Source organism: Scardinius erythrophthalmus (assembly GCF_964197995.2).
Source record: "Scardinius erythrophthalmus genome assembly, chromosome: 9".
NCBI lineage: Eukaryota > Metazoa > Chordata > Actinopteri > Cypriniformes > Leuciscidae > Scardinius > Scardinius erythrophthalmus.
The window spans coordinates 10,001-32,146 of NC_138229.1; the positions used below are offsets into that span (position 1 = coordinate 10,001).

General features: G+C 38.5%; 2 protein-coding genes across 13 annotated transcripts in view; one reads left to right on the top strand and one right to left on the bottom strand.

The window, feature by feature from the left end:
• The first annotated feature begins 4,362 nt into the window (after positions 1 to 4,362).
• On the top strand, positions 4,363 to 17,423 carry prkab2 (protein kinase, AMP-activated, beta 2 non-catalytic subunit). Its single transcript, XM_081375072.1, has 8 exons — positions 4,363 to 4,493; positions 5,171 to 5,341; positions 5,552 to 5,709; positions 5,798 to 5,891; positions 7,772 to 7,886; positions 8,075 to 8,208; positions 15,808 to 15,876; positions 15,950 to 17,423. The coding sequence occupies exons 2-8, from the start codon at positions 5,192 to 5,194 to the stop codon at positions 16,025 to 16,027; spliced, it is 798 nt and encodes a 265-aa protein (XP_081231198.1). The 5' UTR covers positions 4,363 to 4,493; positions 5,171 to 5,191; the 3' UTR covers positions 16,028 to 17,423.
• A 57-nt stretch (positions 17,424 to 17,480) lies between these two features.
• LOC308696376 (myomegalin) overlaps positions 17,481 to 22,146 on the bottom strand; it is a 108,604-nt gene continuing 103,938 nt past the window's right edge. For all 12 annotated transcript variants that reach the window (XM_081375062.1, XM_081375061.1, XM_081375071.1 and 9 more), the window contains one exon: positions 17,481 to 19,133. In XM_081375062.1, coding sequence (XP_081231188.1) covers positions 19,003 to 19,133 — 131 coding nt within the window. In that variant the 3' untranslated portion in view covers positions 17,481 to 19,002. The remainder of the gene's footprint in view (positions 19,134 to 22,146) is intronic.

Consider the following 22,146-nt stretch of genomic DNA (forward strand, 5'->3'; position numbering starts at 1 on the left):
CATCAAGGGGAAGAAAAAAAAATTCAAACAGGCTAAATGAAATCGCAGTATCAGACACAAATAAAAAAGGGCACAAGAGCATAGAGAAAAAAAAAATTTCACAAAACAGAAAAAGGCAGTAAGAGAATAAAAACAAGTGCATACATATACAAAATACACAAACAGTAAAGACAAAACATTTTAAGCAGTACAATATACAATCTTTTTGGAAAAATAGCAATGGGCATAAAATAGTCAATGGGACAGGGACACAAAACAGCATAATTGCTAATAAGGCAAGGAGCATAAATTAAAGATGTATGGAAGACATTAAATCATAAAACAAAAAACAAAACAAAAATAGGCTTAGAAAAAAAAAATGCAAAGACAAGAGCAGTCATAAATACACATGCAAAGACAAGATATAGGAATATAATAAATACAAAGATGGGAAAATGCACAAATACAAAAGGGTCATTGAGACAATATACATAAACAAATCTTAAATTGGATACATGAGGTTAAGTGAAGGCATAAATACAAAAGCAGCAATTTCACGAGTATGGTGTTGTACAAAGCAAATTACTTATACAGCGCAGATAAGTAGATGGATAAGTATAAGTATAAGTATAAGTATAAGTATAAGTATAAGTAGGTCTCAGTAAATCCAGTTTAACAGAGCACAGCTACTGCTGGAAGTTAGCTTTGGGACTCTGAAACAACCAGAAAGCTGAAAACAGTGTGAGGTGCAATAGGACAGGTTTAATAGAACATCAAGTGCAGAGAATGATCAAATGAGGCATAATAATGAACACAGATTTTTCTTCTAGATTTCTCCCTTTGATAAGATTCCAAGGATTTAAACTGGTTGACAATTTTCAAATGTGCCACTTTAACTTGCTGTAGCATAACTTGCATCAAAACATTTACTAACTTTGTTTTCAACAATTTCAGTTTGTACAATATCCAGGACAACATTAGCCAGGATGCCTAACAGAGGACACATTTAAACCATTCTGATTCAACACTGTACAAAAATAACTTGATGTATTTAAATGAAAACATTTAAACCATTAAACAGAAACTAAATTTGTGACGGTCAATAAAGGATGTGCTCGTAAATACAGGGCAAACTATTAAATAGTTCAATATTAAGAACAAATAAGTTCTTAATTTCAATGTTCAAATACTTAAGTGAATCCAAATCCAAAGGAATCAAATGTTTAGGCTTAAAATAAAACAAGTCTCTTTAACCTGTTAGGTACACAAAGACAAAGTCCTTATTAGAAATGGTTCAGATTCAAACAAACATTCTGAAGAGCTGTGGGATAAACACCATTCAAACTTTGTGTGGGATGTACTCACCCTTTTCCAGAAGAAGACTGAAGACGACTGGACATAAAAGTTATCTCAAAGGAAAAGAGTCAGGTAGAGTTCTCTGAGGGAACAACAAGACCAGACAATGGTGAACTGCAGAGGGAAGAGTTAAAGAGTGCTGGATGATGATCAGTGAAGATTGGTGACAGGTGACGGTGATCTGTGATTGGGAAGTGCATGCAGGTGAGGGACAGGGAGGATGATGGGAAATGTAGTGAGGAGGTGGTGACTAGCTGGAAACCGTGACATACACGATTTGTGGCCTCATTGGCACACATTAATTTGCTGTGGGATAAACGCCATACAAGCTCTGTGTGGGATGTAGCTGAATTTTACTCACCCTTCTCCAGTGACAATGAAAAAGCAATTAACCAATTCCTCAGATTCACACATCATTGGTGTATTAAACAAGCCACAGTTAGACTAACAGGTAAAATAAAAAACATAAACCAGTGAAGACTATAGAAACACAAGAACAGAAAAATAGACAAACACAATATTAACCAAAATGGAGGGCTGTTCCATAAAACAAGATTAAAATACAGCCAGGCTTATTTAAGATTTAATTAGATTAAGCCAGGCTTATTAAGATTTAATTAGATTGTTTTAAAAATATATGAATACATTTCTCTCTGGTTTTGTTTGGCAGCTGTAGTACATTTTATGCTTATTAGAAGAACATTAAAATATTTCAATCTAAAAAAAAAAAAGATTTTTAAAGCAGACGTTTAAATCACAAAATTAAAATAAAAAACAAAAGCACAGACTAAATTTTAACTGGTAAGATGAAGCTGAGCTTAGTAATTGGCTACAGTATATAAGCCTACATTTGATTACCCCATTACAATAGTCACTTTACAGTTATTGCTATCATAAATCACACTTAAGCCTTGTAGGTTTAAAATTCTAAATAAGGCACATCTGTTGTGCAACAACAAAATAATTAGCTATATATATATATATATTATATTATATATATATATATAGAGAGAGAGAGAGAGAGAGAGAGAGAGAGAGAGAGAGAGAAAATTGGTTAGGAGTCAAAAAATCAATCAAATACATTTTCAAAACACAAATATCAACAATTGGAAATAACTTAAATTGGAACGTAAAGTCCACACTAGAGGTTTAGTAACTACTAACTAGTTTGTAACTAACTCTGTACTTTATTTCATTGCAGCATTTGTTCATAAGGCAGAATGTTGCTAGTAGGTCGTAAGCTCTCCATAAAGTAATGTGTAGTCACATAATGTTTAGCCTCGATGATCCAATAGCAGCCTTCAAATACGTGAGAAGGAGTTGTGTTGAAATGCCGTGAATTTTAGTTTATCCTTCAATCTAACTTCTTTTGCCTCACGTTACTAACGGTAAAAATAAGTTTCCATTAAATAGGCTACAACACTTGATTGTGAATAACATAAGTGTTTTTATGTGTAAATAACATTCATAAACTGTATTTGAAATTAAATAAGGATCAATAAATAAATATTGATACAAAAAACATAAGAAATTAAGTGTATTGATTATGACTGATATTTGACATGCACAACATGGACCGATGCGCACAGCGGCGCACTGTTTAGGGCGGTTTCGTGTTAAAGAGCCGCTAACAAAGTAATCTTTTCACATAACGTTCTCTCTCTTAAAATGTAAGCGAGTGTAAATGTCAGCATTAACACGTGCAAAGAATTGAAGTCTGTCAGGTAAAAGAAGAGCTTATTGATGCAGTTCAGTCCGTCTGATATTTTATTCCAACCGTTACTCCTGATCGGAGGCTGCCGTAAATATTGAGTTTATACGTAGAGTTAGGCTTTGTTACGCTCTGCTTTGGAACAATCTACATTGTTAAAAGCGCTATATAAATGAAGATGACTTGACTTTGTGCAACGTAAAAATATTTAGAAGTGCGTAAGTCGTAACTTAGTGTCCATTTACGTCAAAACTAGGCTAAGTTGGAAATAACGCACAGCTGGTCCAACCGGCCGTTTAGAAAACAGTGTCACCTTGTGGCAGGTAAAGTTTATAGCAGCCATAAACAAGAGCGCGCAGCGCCGTTGTTTTAAAGCCTGACAACACTTAAAAGTGTTTATTTTCTGGTAGAACAATTTACATATTGAAGTGTAGCAATAAATACTACTAATAATAATAATACCAGACTTTTCTGAGGTATAATTATTTTATGCTGTTTATATAGCAGAATATATGATGGTCAAGTCACCTTTATTTATGTAGCACTTTTTACAATACAGATTTTTTTGTTTTCAAAGCAGCTTTACAGTGATAGTGTGTTGGCACATTCAAGCATTCTAACACGCAAAGTAAAACATTCATGTGAAAGTGGAGATTTAATTTTGATTGATCATGTGGTTTCTCTTAAAAAAGGCACGGAGATTCATGAGAAATTGCACTATGGATAAATCAACATGATCAAAAAGTTGCGCAGCCATATTTTTCTTTAAAATAACTAGTAAATAATGTGAATGGAATTTTACTATTTCAGATAGCCACAATAAAACACAATAGCCACGGGACATCGGGCTAGCGATTTTGCGAGCCCTGAAAGCAATAGCAATTTAAATCCAGAAACAGCGAAAGAAACAGCATTCTTTACTTTTCTTTACTTTTTACTTTTCAGCATTTCTTTACTAAACCACAACCTTATACCAGAACTAATATATTTTTCATGTTTAAAAAAAAAAATATATATATATATATATATATATTGCATTTTACCTCTACTATTTACTAGTGTAGATTTTACTAAACCTGGCATTATGTAGGCTACTATGAATTTATTGGTTTGACTGTATGCTTTCAAAGAAGGAAATTCCAAAATTGTTATATGAATTTTTGAACAAATTTAATTTCAATTATTCATATTTGCTCAGTGAGAAAGAATGGGGTTTAATTTTAGTTTAGGTGGCGCGAATTCTACGCCATTGGTGAATGTGTGTGTCTAAATGTCTAAGTAACTTTTTGTAAACAAAAATAAGCTAAAGAACTTGAAGACAGAGCGCGTTTCGTAATCCAGACATGTTTTGGACCCCTCGGCTCGCCGTAGCTGTCAGATTGCAGTATGGTGTTAAAGTTCAGTCGTTCGCAGCATTGGAAATAATATTCATTCTTATCCGTCTACGGTACTGATCGCACTGTTTTACATTTTACTTCACAGCAAACGCTTTAACACATGCAGTGTGTTCCGATTCAGGCACTTTTTGATCTGACGGAAACTATGAATCTAAGTTATAGCATGCTAACAGCTAGCCCATCAATAACACTTATTTCACATATGCAAACTAAAATAATATCTAAATATAACCTAACATACTCATATTTTAAGCGTTTAACAGCGTTAATCTTGCGTTTATAATGTTGTGCCCTGTGTTTGTTTTTAGTATATAGATGTTCGGTGACATTTCATGCGTTTTAGTGTCTAATCTTCATTTCGGAGTGTTTTTGACTGCGCAGAAATACAGCAAGTCGAGTTTTGTTTGTGTAATAACCAATGCAGCATATACTCATACTTTACCAGCTCAGTATTGAAAAGTTGTATCAAAATATAAAGTTAATGAGATATAAGAAATGGCTGTTAATAAAATTCTAAATATTATACATCAGAGAATGTTAGCTCTGTAATTTCACAGAAGCCTGTTTAAATGTGATGCAGGAAGTGAATTCATGAGCATGAGTTATTCATTTCTTGCTGTCGATGTGAAGGAGTTTTCAGAAACAATGTATTTATGCGTGTTTGCAGTGACACCATCAGTAACATTACTGACCTCAGTTCATAATGTTGGTTTGTGTGTTTCTGTAGTGAAGCTGCTTGTAGAGCATCATGGGAAACACCAGTGAGCGTGTGTCTGACCGGCACGGGGCGAAGACCCAGCGCTCAGACAGCGGAGGACACAAAGACCTGGAGCCCGGGAAAATGATGGACAGCACAGACGACCCCAATATTTTCAACACACACGGGCCAGAATCTAAAGTAAGCCAGAACACACAGTGACATCAAGTCATTTTATGAACACACAGAACTCCTGCTTGAAGCTTAAAGGGCTCATATACATGTGATCAGTGTGCCTGAACTTTATTAGTGCTCAGTTAAACAGAGCAGAGCGTTTAAATATAAAGAGTAAACAGATGTTCTTGCATAACCTAGAATGGGTTAGAGCACTGAATCATACGTGTTCTTTAGGCCGCGGGAGAAAAGGACTTCGCCCCAGATTTAGATGATATGGTGAAGACGAGTTCTCAGGCTCGACCCACTGTGATCCGCTGGGCTGGAGGAGGGAGAGAGGTTTACATCACCGGCTCCTTCAACAACTGGAGCTGCAAGATCCCGCTCAATAAGAGGTGTCTGTGCGCAAAGCGTCGAGATGAACAGAAGCTCGCTCATTGTTATTTCATGAATTTTCCAACCTTTTTTCTCTGTGTTTTGAAGCCATAATGATTTTGTAGCCATCTTGGACCTGCCTGAGGGCGAACATCAGTACAAGTTTTTCGTTGATGGCCAGTGGCTTCATGACCCCTCTGAGGTGATTATATCTGCAATTAACCCGCCGTCCCATGACTTATGAACATAGCTTCTGTCTTAGTTAGGGACACTTAATATTCATCAATATTATTGATCTCCTGCACTGACAGCATTATATGAGAACTGAACTGAGCTGACATTAGCCGCGTTTCCACTGTCGGGCCAGGGCCGGGCCAGGGCTTTAAACGGGCCGTGCCGGGCTAATAGCCTCGGGCCAATAGCACCGGGCATGCGTTTCCACTGTCGGGCCAGAAGCTCCACAGCGCTTCACTAAAACACGCCCGTAACACGCCTCTCTGGGACAACGTCACACTAACCTATCATTTCACCAACAAATGGAAGTTTTATCAGAAAACTAATCAGAAATCACTGGAAACAGCGTTGAAAACAAACACGATAAAAGCGGCCGTTTGCTACCTTTTTTTTGTTGTTGTTTAGCAGCTACTTGAATATTTAAAACCCAAGCATCGATGTTTTACCACAGGTTTACAATAAAAAGTGATACATTGATCATAATGAATTAATTTATGTAAAAATTGCACATTAGTCACTCAGAAATAAATTACCGTTAGGTCTATTTCACAAAAAAAAGAGGACACACTTACTTTTCGCGTCTGTTTCTTTATCTGGTAACTTAGTTACAGGACATATTTAGCCTACATCACATTTAGAAATAATGATAATTTCTACAAATATATGCCATACGACCTGAGGAGCTTTAGCACTCTCTCGACTCCCATACAGATATTTTCAGTCAGAGAAACAGAGGAAGCTCCCGAAAAAAAAAAGTTACTTTATTTTTTGATAGTCCGGTTTAAAGAGACGAGACGTAGGCTATGACAGATAAAATAAAAAACATGACTGTGATAGCCTTTAAGATTGGTCTGATTTCTTTAAGCGTTCGCTATGTTGTTTTTTTTACTATGCGTATCTTCAAGCGTTTAGGCTACTATGTTTACTATGGTAACGGTTAGCGCGCATAGTCTTTTGCATGACAAACAGAAGGCATTCAAACATGAACGCGATTTAAATTATTTTATTTTTAAGTCTTTAATGCTGACAGAATCATCCGGCGCTGCCGTCTCCCAACGGTAAACTCCTCCTCTGTTGGTAACCACTCCTCTAGCCCGAGCTGGCCCGCTTTGGCCCAAGGTATTCGACGGGCCAGAAATCCTGGCCGTTGGCCCCGAGTAAGCCCCGATCAAGCCCCGGAAGTGACAGTGGAAACGCGACTGCCCCTGGCACGCACTAGCACGGCCCGGCCCTGGCCCGACAGTGGAAACGCGGCTAATGACATCACAGTTTTCTCCAGAGCAGCGATATATATATATAAATTAAATAAAATAAATAACTTTTTTACAACAAAAATGAACCATCACTGAACTTCCTTAAGCTGGACTGTGACACTATTTTCTTCTACAAACAAACTTTGTTGCATTATTTTCCAGTTATCTCTGTAAAGCTGCTTTGAAACAATCAGTGTTGTGAAAAGCGCTGTATAAATAAAGATGACTTGTTTGTATCACCACTATACAAACAAACATCAAGACATGATGTCAGTTATGGAGGTTAAAGGTGTAAAATCACAGGACAACTTACAAGTATCGCATCATCTGTACTGACAACAGGCAAACGTTCCATGAACAAAGAGGCATTAATGAGATTTAGGTTTGGCATTTGAAAACAACATTCTGAGAGGGAGGGAGAGAGAGAGAGAGAGAGATTTTTTTCTGCAAAACAAAAGATGTTGTTAATGCTTCTTTTTCATCCCTTGTGTGTCATGATCATCGTCTTCTACAGAAGAAAAAGTCACGCAGGTTAGGAGTTTAATGATGGCCGAATCCATTTCTTTATATTGAAATGCAAGTGTTTTCTCTTCAGCCGGTTGTCACCAGTCAGTTGGGCACCATTAACAATCTGATCCATGTGAAGAAGTCAGATTTCGAGGTGTTTGACGCACTGCAGGTGGACTCTCTGGAGTGCTCCGATACGTCAGGTACGAGCCAGAGTCAGAGTCAGTGCTATTATAGTGACATCACACTAATGCACATGTGAATATAACATCACAATCATAGACGCCTCTCAGAAAAGCTGTTTCAATAGATAAGATCCAGCGTAGGGTCATTTGTTAATTTGATGTGTGTGTGTGTGCGTGTGTGTGTGTGTGTGTGTGTGTGTGTGTAGATCTGTCCAGTTCTCCACCTGGGCCGTACAGTCAGGAGGTATACATGTTCAAACCCGAGGAACGCTTCAAAGCTCCACCTATCCTGCCTCCACACCTTCTGCAAGTCATACTCAACAAGGACACCAACATTTCTGTGAGAATCCTCTCCATCTGACTAACATGACTATTTTATTTCAGATATTACCAAAGCATCAGGAGAAAAAAATGTTTTTTATATTGTTAAAAAATTAACAATATAAAGTAAATATAAACATTTAACAATACATGAAAGATATTTTTTTAACTTTTAGTTTTCTCTGTCTGTAATTTGTAACAATTTCCCTTACACTATCAAAGCAAGAGAAAAGTACTGCACGCAAAACATAAGGTAACGGGCGGATCTGATACAAAAAAAAGCCAGTAACAGCTTACTTTCGTTAAATAAGCACTAAAGAAAAAATATATAGAATAAGATCTACATGTATGTAGACTTGAATTAATTATATATTAACGAAAAAAACAATGAAACACAAGTTCAACCAAGTGTATTGAGAGATATATCACATTATAATACCCAGACGGGCAGCAACATGCGCCTATTTCACAGCTGGAGGCACGGCCGCACTCCGACACAGCAAACAAACATTCTCAAATTATCCACACACATTTAACCCTCAAAACCCCAATGTCCCAATGTCCCAATGTCCTGGCCAGCAGACCGAATGTTCATTCAAGCGACATAAATTGTCCGTACGGAACTACAATGTCCTCCGCGAGAAGAAAAAGACACAAAACAAAAATATAAGGCGAAGCGTGGCGAGAAGCCGCAGTCAATATATCCCCCATGGACTTATGCAATCTCGTCACAGTCTGTTTAACTGATGGGAAGCTGTGGTATTCCAGAAAACAATTGTCATGTAATCCACAAAACAATAGGGTATTAGTCCCTTTGATGAATTCTTCATGCAACTATTACACAGAGCCCGCTAAACTCAGACCGCTTCCCCATTTGAACTCTGGAGTCCTTTCTACGACGTCACTTCCCATTCTCCTTAAAACCATATTGCGTGACATAACAATGATGAGAGGACAGCAGCAATACAGGTTTGACAGGTGGCGTCCTGACAAATCTCGCGAGAATCATGACTTGCTTTACGGCACGACGTCACATACATCAACAACAGATGAAGAGCCTCTGTGGAAGACACTAGCACGCATTTCAGACGTGAATCATGGCAGAGTCGACGAAGAGAAGGAAGAGAGTGCGGTCGGAAGAGTGCAGAGACGGCTCTGCGTGAGTGGGATTTTACGACAGTAACGTTAAATACAAGTACTCCACCTCGACTCTAGGGGGCGCTGTTTGAGAAAAAAAGAAACTGCATAGTGTGCCTTTAAAGGGGACATGACATTGATTTTCCAATTATTTTAATATTCCTTGAGGTTCACTTATAATGTTAATAAAAACATATGTGCAGAAAAAAATTATTTTCCACCATTCTGAGCCTCTGTCTGAAATGATCAGTTTTTAATGCGCAGCTCCTTTAAGGCTTGTCAGTAAACGCCCAGTTATGATTGGCAAACGTCACTGCATAGGAAACGGTATCAACGCCCACTCCCTATTGAAAACATTATCCATATAAAACCTTGATTAACCCTCTGGGGTCTGAGCTGTTTTCTGGGCCCTGGAGGTGTTCTGACATGCTCTGACATTTGTGCTTATTTCTGTTACTTGTGACATTTTCATGGCTAAAGTCTGATTACACTGTATTCAGCACAAACTCTGCTACAATAATATATCAGCAGCAAGTATATAAAAGTTTGTAGTTTTGAGATAATAACATTTATGCGTGGTTTGTGAAAAAACAAAAAACAATTGTCACTGAAATAAGCTCATGAAACCCATACTGATTATTTCTTCATAAGACTTTTGAAAATTGTATCACGTAGCCTAGAATATTTGCTCTAAAACTATGTGAAAATCACCCTGACTGCTCATTCAGATAAGATAATATATTGATTTAAAATTTCTAAGACGTGTTTTGTGTTAGAAAGCTTTATTCGAAGGGGCGGATCACCTCAATAATATGTAAGCTTTTCTCACCTGAGAAAGACAAAGACACTCCCTAATGGCCCTATTAGGAGCCTTTAGGCCCTGCCATTCTGAACAACCTTGCACAAAGAATGAGGAGATTTAAAAAAGAATGGCTTTTAGATTGTTTTTAATTTATTTACAACACAACATAATCCAAAGATACACAAATGACAAAAAAACACATTATTTAACACACTGAACTAAAGACAGAGACTTGAACTGTCACACCCCTTTGTGCCATTCCTAAAATATAGTACATACCTTTCATTTCCATGGTGTTTGATTTTTCACTTTAGCATGTTCATGGATGGAGACTAATGTGAATGTTGAAGTCAGCAGGACTTATTCAGTGGCATCTTGTTCCTCTAAAAACAACAACAACAACAAAACACCTGTGAACATGCTGATATCAAGAGAAACTATGCTGAACAATTTGGGAAATACATTTTAGATTTTTCAGGTTAAAATATCTTTTTTTAAATGTACAGAATACACACACACACACACACACACACACACACACACACACACATATATATATATATATATATATATATATATATATATATATATATATATATATATATATATACTAGCCTACTTTTACCATGCTGTGTTTTATTATAGAATATAAAAACATCCTCGTGTCGAACATATATACAAGCACTGAAAGGTTGCCTACTTACCATTCTAGTTCACATTTCATGTTTCTATCTATATATACATGTACATATATGACATTAGGCTTAGTTCATGTTTTTACTCCAAACTCATTTCATAACATACATTTTAATCTGGCACAACCAGTTTAACATGTCTTACCTTAAAAATCGTCTCATCTTCAAATCGCGTTCTTCTGAGGTAAATTCAAGGTAAACAGCACAGCACAGCTTACAGTCGTCCAAACTCAATGAAAGCAGAGAAGAGTAAGTTACGAAGTATCTGCTTCTTTGTTTTGAGGTAATGAGGGCGTTTACAGGTCTGCGTTTCTCCGCATGGATCATTTGCCTGTCAATTGCTCGTGCGCGCGTGGGTGTGGTCACATTATAGTTAATTAGGACGCGTTTGAGAAACTGTACATGCCGCTGCTTTCGTATGGATTGCTTTAAAAATATAATATTTGTTTTTTATATAATTTACATACTTTAAAAATAGAGATTCCAAGCGTTGTATAGACATGCGTTTCAAGTCTGTGTGACAAACATTCGCTGAGTTACAGGTCATTTTCTGTCGCGTTTCAGAATGAGTTTCACATTGAGAGAGACGGCAGAACGCGCATCATGTTTATTTTCTTTGTTTTACGAAAAACACAACATTTTGTTTTTATTATGAGTGTACACAAATAAAGGAAGACATTTAACAGCTTTGAATGATGTACAACACAAGTATGTAAAATCAAAATCAACAGAGTATTTTGCACTGATATAAAAAAAAATTAGCAGATCACGCCGGCGTGATTGTCGACCTCAGGGGGTTAACAGTCGAAGCATTATGAAATAATTTACTACAGTTTGTGACGCAGCTGCTGTCAGATCAGTACAGTTGCTGCTTCATCGTTCAACAAAAGTTTATTTTCGAACTATGTCTCAGTCATACGCTCTGAACAAACATATAATCCTCCAACGCAATCCAGGATGCCATTAACATAACGCATCCACTTGTTTCTGACGCTGGAGTCCTTCTGAAGTCTGTACAGAGACTCAAACCAGCCGTTTAAACTGGGCGAACGTTCTTTCACTCTTCATTGACAGACTTAAGCGCGTGGAGTCCGTCAGAAACTGAACACACATCTGTATACTGTATCAGTGTAATCAGCGTCAGTCATTATAATCTGAACACACATCTGTATACTGTATCAGTGTAATCAGCGTCAGTCATTATAATCTGAACACACGTCTGTATACTGTATCAGTGTATCAGCGTAAGTCATTATAATCTGAACACACACTGTATACTGTATCAGTGTATCAGCGTCAGTCATTATAATCTGAACACACACTGTATACTGTATCAGTGTATCAGCGTCAGTCATTATAATCTGAACACACATCTGTATACTGTATCAGTGTATCAGCGTCAGTCATTATAATCTGAACACACACTGTATACTGTATCAGTGTATCAGCGTCAGTCATTATAATCTGAACACACACTGTATACTGTATCAGTGTAGACAGCGTCAGTCATTATAATCTGAACACACACTGTATACTGTATCAGTGTATCAGCGTAAGTCATTATAATCTGAACACACGTCTGTATACTGTATCAGTGTATCAGCGTAAGTCATTATAATCTGAACACACACTGTATACTGTATCAGTGTATCAGTGTCAGTCATTATAATCTGAACACACGTCTGTATACTGTATCAGTGTATCAGCGTCAGTCATTATAATCTGAACACACGTCTGTCTACTGTATCAGTGTATCAGCGTCAGTCATTATAATCTGAACACACGTCTGTATACTGTATCAGTGTATCAGCGTCAGTCATTATAATCTGAACACACACTGTATACTGTATCAGTGTATCAGCGTCAGTCATTATAATCTGAACACACGTCTGTATACTGTATCAGTGTATCAGCGTAAGTCATTATAATCTGAACACACACTGTATACTGTATCAGTGTATCAGTGTCAGTCATTATAATCTGAACACACGTCTGTATACTGTATCAGTGTATCAGCGTCAGTCATTATAATCTGAACACACACTGTATACTGTATCAGTGTATCAGCGTCAGTCATTATAATCTGAACACACGTCTGTATACTGTATCAGTGTATCAGCGTAAGTCATTATAATCTGAACACACACTGTATACTGTATCAGTGTATCAGTGTCAGTCATTATAATCTGAACACACACTGTATACTGTATCAGTGTATCAGTGTCAGTCATTATAATCTGAACACACGTCTGTATACTGTATCAGTGTATCAGCGTCAGTCATTATAATCTGAACACACGTCTGTATACTGTATCAGTGTATCAGCGTCAGTCATTATAATCTGAACACACACTGTATACTGTATCAGTGTATCAGCGTCAGTCATTATAATCTGAACACACACTGTATACTGTATCAGTGTATCAGCGTCAGTCATTATAATCTGAACACACGTCTGTATACTGTATCAGTGTATCAGCGTCAGTCATTATAATCTGGACACACGTCTGTATACTGTATCAGTGTAATCAGCGTCAGTCATTATAATCTGAACACACATCTGTATACTGTATCAGTGTATCAGTGTCAGTCATTATAATCTGAACACACATCTGTATACTGTATCAGTGTATCAGCGTCAGTCATTATAATCTGAACACACGTCTGTATACTGTATCAGTGTATCAGCGTCAGTCATTATAATCTGAACACACACTGTATACTGTATCAGTGTATCAGCGTCAGTCATTATAATCTGAACACACATCTGTATACTGTATCAGTGTATCAGTGTCAGTCATTATAATCTGAACACACATCTGTATACTGTATCAGTGTATCAGCGTCAGTCTTTATAATCTGAACACACACTGTATACTGTATCAGTGTATCAGCGTCAGTCATTATAATCTGAACACACATCTGTATACTGTATCAGTGTATCAGCGTCAGTCATTATAATCTGAACACACATCTGTATACTGTATCAGTGTATCAGCGTCAGTCATTATAATCTGAACACACATCTGTATACTGTATCAGTGTATCAGCGTCAGTCATTATAATCTGAACACACATCTGTATACTGTATCAGTGTATCAGCGTCAGTCATTATAATCTGAACACACGTCTGTATACTGTATCAGTGTAGACAGCGTCAGTCATTATAATCTGAACACACATCTGTATACTGTATCAGTGTATCAGCGTCAGTCATTATAATCTGAACACACGTCTGTATACTGTATCAGTGTATCAGCGTCAGTCATTATAATCTGAACACACATCTGTATACTGTATCAGTGTATCAGCGTCAGTCATTATAATCTGAACACACACTGTATACTGTATCAGTGTATCAGCGTCAGTCATTATAATCTGAACACACACTGTATACTGTATCAGTGTATGAGCGTCAGTCATTATAATCTGAACACACACTGTATACTGTATCAGTGTATCAGCGTCAGTCATTATAATCTGAACACACGTCTGTATACTGTATCAGTGTATCAGCGTCAGTCATTATAATCTGAACACACACTGTATACTGTATCAGTGTATCAGCGTCAGTCATTATAATCTGAACACACACTGTATACTGTATCAGTGTATCAGCGTCAGTCATTATAATCTGAACACACACTGTATACTGTATCAGTGTATCAGCGTCAGTCATTATAATCTGAACACACACTGTATACTGTATCAGTGTATCAGCGTCAGTCATTATAATCTGAACACACACTGTATACTGTATCAGTGTATCAGCGTCAGTCATTATAATCTGAACACACACTGTATACTGTATCAGTGTATCAGCGTAAGTCATTATAATCTGAACACACGTCTGTATACTGTATCAGTGTATCAGCGTCAGTCTTTATAATCTGAACACACGTCTGTATACTGTATCAGTGTATCAGCGTCAGTCATTATAATCTGAACACACACTGTATACTGTATCAGTGTATCAGCGTCAGTCATTATAATCTGAACACACGTCTGTATACTGTATCAGTGTATCAGCGTCAGTCATTATAATCTGAACACACACTGTATACTGTATCAGTGTATCAGCGTCAGTCATTATAATCTGAACACACACTGTATACTGTATCAGTGTATCAGCGTCAGTCATTATAATCTGAACACACGTCTGTATACTGTATCAGTGTATCAGCGTCAGTCATTATAATCTGAACACACCTCTGTATACTGTAGAAAGCATTAAACGTTTTCTGTGAGAGCGGTGTGTGTTAGCGGCCCCTAAGTTAATAACTAATGATCTTTACAACGGAGGTGAATCAATCAAAACTAACTTTATCTGGACAATAACTTTATTCTAGATCTGCTGTAAAGCCTGAACACTCTCTGTTACTGTAATCTCCTGTTATCACTGTGAAGCCGCTTAGAAACAATCTATATTGTTAAAGCGCTGTATAAATGAAGGAGACTCGACTTGATGTCTAACTACTAGTCGATATCTTGCTCTGGAGGCGGGCATATGCAAATGTATCTGCTCATGTGTCACAGGTCAAAATTAGCTGTTTTTGGAGCTAGATTATTAAATGCTCTCTTTAAAGCTCTGAGACTTGCTGGATGATTTAATAGTACAAAACATCTTATATCTCAAAAGATCAAGGTAAATTTGATTTCTTATGTCATGACCCCTTTAATAAAATAAGAAATGGCCAGTTCAAACAGAATACTTTTTTGCAATCTACTACACTGCTTTTCCATTGTTTTTCTGTGCAAACATTTGCTGGACGGACATCTTTTGCAGTGTCTCACACATGAGTGTCAATTCAAACTTTTTTTCATTCCTGCATCTCGCTGTTTTAAATGCAAAACATCAGTCCATGGCAGTCCAGTAAGTTAAATGATTGTCTTTTTGTGTGTTGATCCTTTGGTTTGGCATGAGGGTGTCGTTGTCCTGAGGCTGAATGGTTTAGTTTTTAACAGTGTGTTTTATGTGTTTCAGTGTGATCCTGCCTTGCTGCCAGAACCCAACCATGTGATGCTGAATCATCTGTACGCGCTCTCGATAAAGGTACATTATACACCTGCTATCAAACATTATCACATATAATGGTCAATAATTGACAGATTTTTTTCTGTCTCAGGATGGTGTGATGGTTCTCAGTGCAACTCACCGTTATAAGAAGAAATATGTGACGTCTCTTCTGTACAAGCCTATTTAATGAGCTCTGGATGCACATCATCTACAGTCTGAGATTGCACTATTAACCCGCGATACATACAGCGGATCTGTCAGCTTGAGACTTCAACAGTAGTGTGTGTGTGTGTGTGTTGTGTGTGTGTGTGAGAGAGCATGTCTTTTATCTCCTGTCATCACAGGGACATCTGAGCTTCTGATGTGTGTCGTCTTAGGTGCAGCATTTTGCGATTGCAATCTTGAGGGCCAGATTTTTTTCTGTCCAAAGCGCTTTATGAAATTCATACATTTGAAAACTGCAAAACACACAGGGAGTTTATAATCAAAAGCGAGTTCAAGTTTTGAGTTTTAGCACAGATGAACATTTGAATGCAATATTTCATTCTAAGCTTTTATGGCCATAATTCATTTTTTAAACCGAGTGAAAGAGTTGTTTAAGTGTCGTTTTCAGAGCGAAAGGAAGTTTCACCCACAGTGGCGTTTAGTTTTTGCTCCTAACAGAAAACCTTTCGCTTCATCGTCACTGATGGATGTGCTTTGAGCAGAGTTACTATGTTAGAATTTCAACAATAGAAAACTTTAGGATTGGACTGAACAGAAAGGAAACAGTTACAGCGGCATCACAAACAGTCAATGTCACAAACAGATGAACTGTGAGTTTGTGGAGTTTTACTGCTTGTGTTTTTAATTTCACCTTGATGCTGTACAGACGAGCACTTTATCTGTGTTTCACTGTGACAGACAAACAAGCTTTCATTGTTTTATCGAGCAGGAATGTATTTTTGCATCTGTTAAATGTTATTTATGTGATACACAGACACTATATTGGCCAAAAGGATGTGGACCCCCAATATGAGCCGGCTTGTTCCAGTGGGGTTCAGCGTCTCTGTGGGCGTTATTGTTGTGCTGGAATAGAAATTAATTTTTACGTGTAACTTTAAGATTCGTTTTTGCTAGAATTGACCCACGTTAATTAAGAATTGGGCGTCTACATACGATTGGCCATATAATGTACATGTTTGTCTTTAAATACTTGTAGTGTGAAATGGTTGGTTTTATTATTTCTGGCCATCATCAATATTGAATGTTGAATCAGAAATGTGATTTGTGATCTTATCAGGACCCACCCCTAACTATTTTATTTTATGTTGATGAGGATTGTGTAGTTTGTTCATAAGGATAGTGTGGTGTTTCCAATCACTCCAAAGATAATAACGTATATGGTGTAAGTGTGATATCCCAAAGGAAAGATGCTCAAAATATGATTTTCATGAGGAAACGGCAACATCACAGAGGGAAAATCCACTAACTTGAACTTTTTTCTTTTATCATATGGACTGATAAGTCATGTTTTGATAAACTATGCATTATAGATAATGGCTGTGTTGCCTTCAAAAATAATAAAGGAAACCATTCTGGTTGATTTGATCCAGTTTCTTTGCTTTCATTAAAAAATGTAAAAAACAAGCAAAATGAAATAAATGCATTTCTATCATTTATTCATGATTAAATTCCAAAAGCAGCTTTCATAATTCATGGCACATATTCAGCAGCTTCAGACACAGAGTTTGATTGGCTCTTGTGTCGGCAATCTTTTGTTACATTACACAATCAGTAACTATGGCAACAAATGAGCCTTCGAGCACTATATATACATATTATACAGAGTCTAGAACCAACATATATATGCTGCTTATTTCTCTCTCCACCTGAATTCAAGTCTCTTCTCCCTTCCCCTTCGGTAGTTAATCCAAAATGTTGAAAGTATCACTTCAATACTTTTCATTTGTGGTTCTGAATAAAGTGATACTTTCGATGTGCTCACAAGGCCATTTAAGACTATTGCATTTCTCACTGAAGAGGCTGTTTAAAGGCAAAGCAACATTCACTTACAAGCTTATGTTTTCATCCTTTGCAAGAGATTAGAGGCAAGGCAACTGCAATATTTTAGGCAACTTCTACAGTTTATAAATTGGTGTAATGTACACAGTAATCGCATCTATATGATGCCTCACGTCATGATCAAATGGCTATTGCACAGCTACCCATCTTTTGAAGATCTGCATATTCTATAGCAAATGACTATATTTACCCACACTGCAAAATTAAAACAACATGAAGGCATATATTATGTACAGTTCTCAAAGAAATTATACAGCACAAATCTAAGAGCAGTAAAGCAGCACCTGATTGTGATCGTGACATCAGCGGCGCTGGTCCCACCAATCCTCTGCCAAAGTTTGCCATCTCTAGTTCAGAAATCTTCAACACTGTCATTGATCATATTCGCACAAATCAGTCAACTTATTTGAACTTTATATACATTTTTTCAGTTGCAACAAATCACAACTTTTCATTTGTCCTCTTAAACAACCCATTTATTCAGTCGTGAATAAAGTTTGTATATTTGTATATTTGTTTGTATATTATTTGTAATAAAGTTTTGTTCAAATAGAGCTAGTGAAGCTAGTTTAAACTCAGAAGTCTTAAGGCAAAATGAGGGAAACGAACCATGCAAACTTTGGCATGTTTGGTGAACCTCGCCTCACAAGAAACAGGTGTTTTATTTTTAATCGACCTCCATCATGCAAATACTAAACACAGCATTCAATTTCAGTCAGTAGCACTGCAGAATGATGACAATAACAACACTCATAATAACCCTAACAGTGACACAATATATGACAATGTCAAGCAGAATGTGACTGAGTGAAAACACATGCTTCAGTGTCACAGGTGACGGACTGTTATGTGTTATTGCCAAAAATCCCTGAGATACTCAAGGGGATTCTGAGGCAGTCTCTTTATATCTGTTTATATCTCACAAAGTCAAGAGTGTTTCCTCTCTGTCTCGTGGCAGAAGATAAATACTGTAAAATTCTTTTCACAAACACTAAATTAATAGGCATGTGGATTTTAACAGCCCACAGTCAAAGGATATTACACAAAAGAACTTGGCAAGAAAAGCGTAAGGCGTGTGAGTTAGCAGTGTCGGCTGGTTTAACGGGAGATGCTGAGCTGAAGAAACTCCCTGACACGCTTCTGTGCCGGCTGTTGCAGACTGGCTGTTTCCATGCGGATCTCAGGACACGCAGGGCTCACGCGAGCCCGAGCACAAGAGGAGGCTTTACCTGGAGAGCAGAGTCAAAGACCGTAAATAACCCTATGATCAATCGTGTTGATTATCAGAATAACATCAGGGTGAGTTGAGCTGCATTCCTGAGGTTAACACACACACACACACACACACACACACAGTCACTCTCTCACACACACACACACACACACACACACACATGGATTGTTAGGCTGCATAAACTGGGTCAGCCGGAACTGGGAACCCTTCCGATAACACCCGATGTACTCGTTACAACATAAGAAGAATGGCGTCTACGCTAATTATAGTCTTTCTGCTTATTCCGAGGTTTACTGTAGTGAGCCGGATCCGGGCCGTATCCAGATCAGATGGAGGACCTGCGCCTAGACACGACCACAACGCATGATGTAGTCAGCCGGATCCGGGGCCGTATCAATATCAGATGGTGGACCTGCGCTTACACGACCACAACACTTCCCTGAAGTGTCAGCAGAGATTGTGTCAACTAGACTCTCCCCTGTGAAGTCCTCATCGACCCATCATCGACCCGACGGCCATCCAGCCGGATCCAGCATCGGCTCTGATCCTCAGCAAACTCGTCTCCATACCGGCGTGACTCCGATCTTCAACCAGAGGAACTGGATAATATTCTGAATGTTCCAATCCAATCTGACACTCTCACACACACTCACACACACACAAACACACACACACACACACACACGCACACACACACACACACACACACACTCACACACACACACACACACACACACGCACACACGCACACACGCACACACCCACACACACACACACGCACACACGCACACACACACACACACGCACACACACACACACACACACACACACACACACACACACACACTTAAATTCTTTATTTGAATTAAAAGATAAACATATATCATGGCATAATCCAAATTTGGCAGAAAGATGTACAACAGCAGCCAATATCTCAGTCCATTACGCACATTAAGGGTAAAGGTGGCACCTACGCCTCCATATATAGAGGCTACCAATTACTGCTGATACAGAACAATATCTTGTTAGTATTTTGGCCTTGTTCTTATGTAGTCCGCAAATCTGCAGGCCTCTTACACACAACTTATGCACATGGCCTAAACTACCAAAAATGAGGGCAATAACTTTACAGGAGTAGCCAAAGTTATTGAAAACATTGTACCATGGTTGATATTTCAACAGTTTTGAAGCATAGCAGGTGTCCATATAAGCATCAAAAGAGCAACCAATTTCTATTATTGTAACGGCTTTGGTGTGTTCATTAATTACAACTATGTCAGGTGTATTTGTTAAGTGATTTATGGCAATTTCCAATGTAGCGCACTGTTCGTGTGGGGGGAGAACCAGTCTGTCTTAATTTTTTTGTTAAAGTGGATTGTGGTAAGGTTGACATTGTCTCTGAGCTCCTTCACTAAGAGTGCAACTATACGGTCGTGGCGCGCGATGTACAGTCCTTTGTAGGCGGAGCAGCCATTAAGGATGTGTGCGATCGTCTCTCTTTGCCGGCTGTGATGTTGCAGGCAGAACGGCTCATGTGCAGATGGAAACCATGTTGCTAAGTTGGACTTTGTTGGTAGTACCTGAAGACGAGCTTTAATTGTGAATCTGTGGATGTCGTCTTGTAGGGCTGTGTTCCTCAGAACTGTGTGTGATTCGTTATGGTCGGCACAGGACAGGCAGGCCAGTTGTCCTTGTAGGCGTAGGCCTGTCCAGTGCTGTCTCATACGCAGATGGAAGTGATCGATTATTGTCCTTCTGATGTTTTGAGTGTCAAGGAGTTGGATGTTGTCGCCAGTTGTGATGGTTGCCTCTGCCGTGATGGTTGAATCTGTGACAATGATCTTGTTGGCTTCCGCCGGCTGTCCTGCTGTGTTCCTCCTGTTGGATATTAGCGCAGTTGCAGAGGTCATTCAGGTCCAGCCAGTCCGAGCGCACGCCAAAGCCTGGTGTGTTGGTGTCCAGTTTTCCATTGGGTTTTCTTCTAAACCCGAGGAAGCTCGCATCATCTGATGTAGAGAGAGGGACCTTGCGTTTCCCCAGATGTAGTAGAAGTGAGGCTCGGGCAAGCTCACGCACGGCTGCGTCATCATTATTTAACATCCTTATTCTGGCCGCAACATACACCCACTCTATATGAGGGACGCCCAGCCCTCCCTCTCTGCACCTGTGAAACAGGACGTCTCTTGTCGAGTGTGTATTTAGTCCTATCCAGCGTCTTGCCAGGCCTACAGTCTTATTATTCAACTCATTTAAGATGCATTTAGGGATATGTATATTTGCAAAGAGATGCTGTATTTTAGAAAGGGCAATCTCTCTTATGGCCTGTAGTTCCATTGCGACAGGGAGAGGGGATGAGTCCACCATGTCCAGCCTTGTGCAGTATTCACTGCTAAGTTCGTGTATTTGCTCTCTCATTCGCCCGCAATGTTGAACCGGTGTCCAAGGTAGCCGTAAGTTTCATGGCGCGCATACACTTTAATTTCATTGCCCATGATGGAAAAAGAAGGTGGCTTGTCTTTTTTGGCTTGATACCACCTGTTGCCTCCACTGCGTCTCTCATAAAACACAGCGCACTTGGTGTTTTTCACCTCTAGTCCAGACCATCGCATGAATTTATCAGTATGGGAGAGCATGGTTTTGATCACTCTCTCATCCCTGGATGACACCTAAACGTCGTCTGCATAGGCCTGAACAGGGTTTGGCGATCTGATGTGCGAGGGGGAGCAGAGGCACAGCCACTTGAGCCACTGGTTAAGGGCTAGAATAAAGTTTACTGCGCTCCATGGGCAGCCTGTCTTGATGCCGGTTCTTAGTTGGATTGGGCTAGTCAGTTGGTCTCCACAGATCACCTGGATAAAGGAGTTTCTGTAGATATCCTTAATCATGTTGATATAAGGTTTGGGTAGGTTAATTTCGTCTAAGGCTTGAATCATAACTCCATGCGGCAATGAGCCGAATGCATCACGGAAGTCTAGAAAGACTGCATAAAACTGCATAAAACTTGGTGG

What these genes read in the sequence shown, in the direction of transcription:
- prkab2 (XM_081375072.1), top strand. Translation starts at nt 5,192, where the DNA reads ATGGGAAACACCAGTGAGCGTGTGTCTGACCGGCACGGGGCGAAGACC. An exon ending in CACACGGGCCAGAATCTAAA is followed by an intron (nt 5,342 to 5,551) that starts GTAAGCCAGAAC and finishes CGTGTTCTTTAG; the next exon opens with GCCGCGGGAGAAAAGGACTT. An exon ending in GGCTTCATGACCCCTCTGAG is followed by an intron (nt 5,892 to 7,771) that starts GTGATTATATCT and finishes TTTTCTCTTCAG; the next exon opens with CCGGTTGTCACCAGTCAGTT.